Source organism: Penaeus monodon, chromosome 15 (assembly GCF_015228065.2).
Source record: "Penaeus monodon isolate SGIC_2016 chromosome 15, NSTDA_Pmon_1, whole genome shotgun sequence".
NCBI classification, from domain to species: Eukaryota; Metazoa; Arthropoda; class Malacostraca; order Decapoda; family Penaeidae; genus Penaeus; species Penaeus monodon.
This window is the reverse complement of record NC_051400.1, coordinates 6310210-6310682: the sequence shown is the minus strand read 5'-3', so window position 1 is coordinate 6310682 and position 473 is coordinate 6310210. Positions and strand designations below refer to the sequence as shown.

General features: G+C 38.1%; 1 protein-coding gene across 1 annotated transcript in view; it reads right to left on the bottom strand.

Annotated features, from left to right (window-relative positions):
- Positions 1-341: 341 nt before the first annotated feature.
- The window catches only part of LOC119582196 (diuretic hormone receptor-like), a 113840-nt gene continuing 113708 nt past the window's right edge, over positions 342-473 (bottom strand). Inside the window, exon 14 of the mRNA XM_037930430.1 lies at positions 342-371. Coding sequence (XP_037786358.1) covers positions 342-371 — 30 coding nt within the window. The remainder of the gene's footprint in view (positions 372-473) is intronic.

Below are 473 nucleotides of genomic sequence, written 5' to 3'. Positions count from 1 at the left end.
CACACTGTATCAAGTAATATATCCACACATTCTGCAACATGTGAACATCGATGGAGGAAAAAAAATACTGATTATGTGCACACATGTAGACCACATCATTGACGACATGTATACACTCAATATTACACTGACGCAACAAACTGACAAAATGTTCCCTTTAGGTATTCTGAGTATAAGCAGAATGAACTCACACACAGAACGGGCGCTACAACCCAATACCTTGAATAATATCGTAGTTGTAGATCTCGTTCCTGAAATGAAGTTTCTTTCTCGCAGATGTAGGCGACGTGCGTTTTGTTTTCCTTTTCATATATATTTTTTTTTATACATAGAGAATGTCCCTACGCTCTATAGTCATACACAGAGAACGCCTAAGTAAACAAACTGATTGAGAGCGGTGAACACCCATATAAATTGGGCTACACGCGCTCGCACGTATTAAACATTTTACATTTCACTGTGTGTCTACTTTT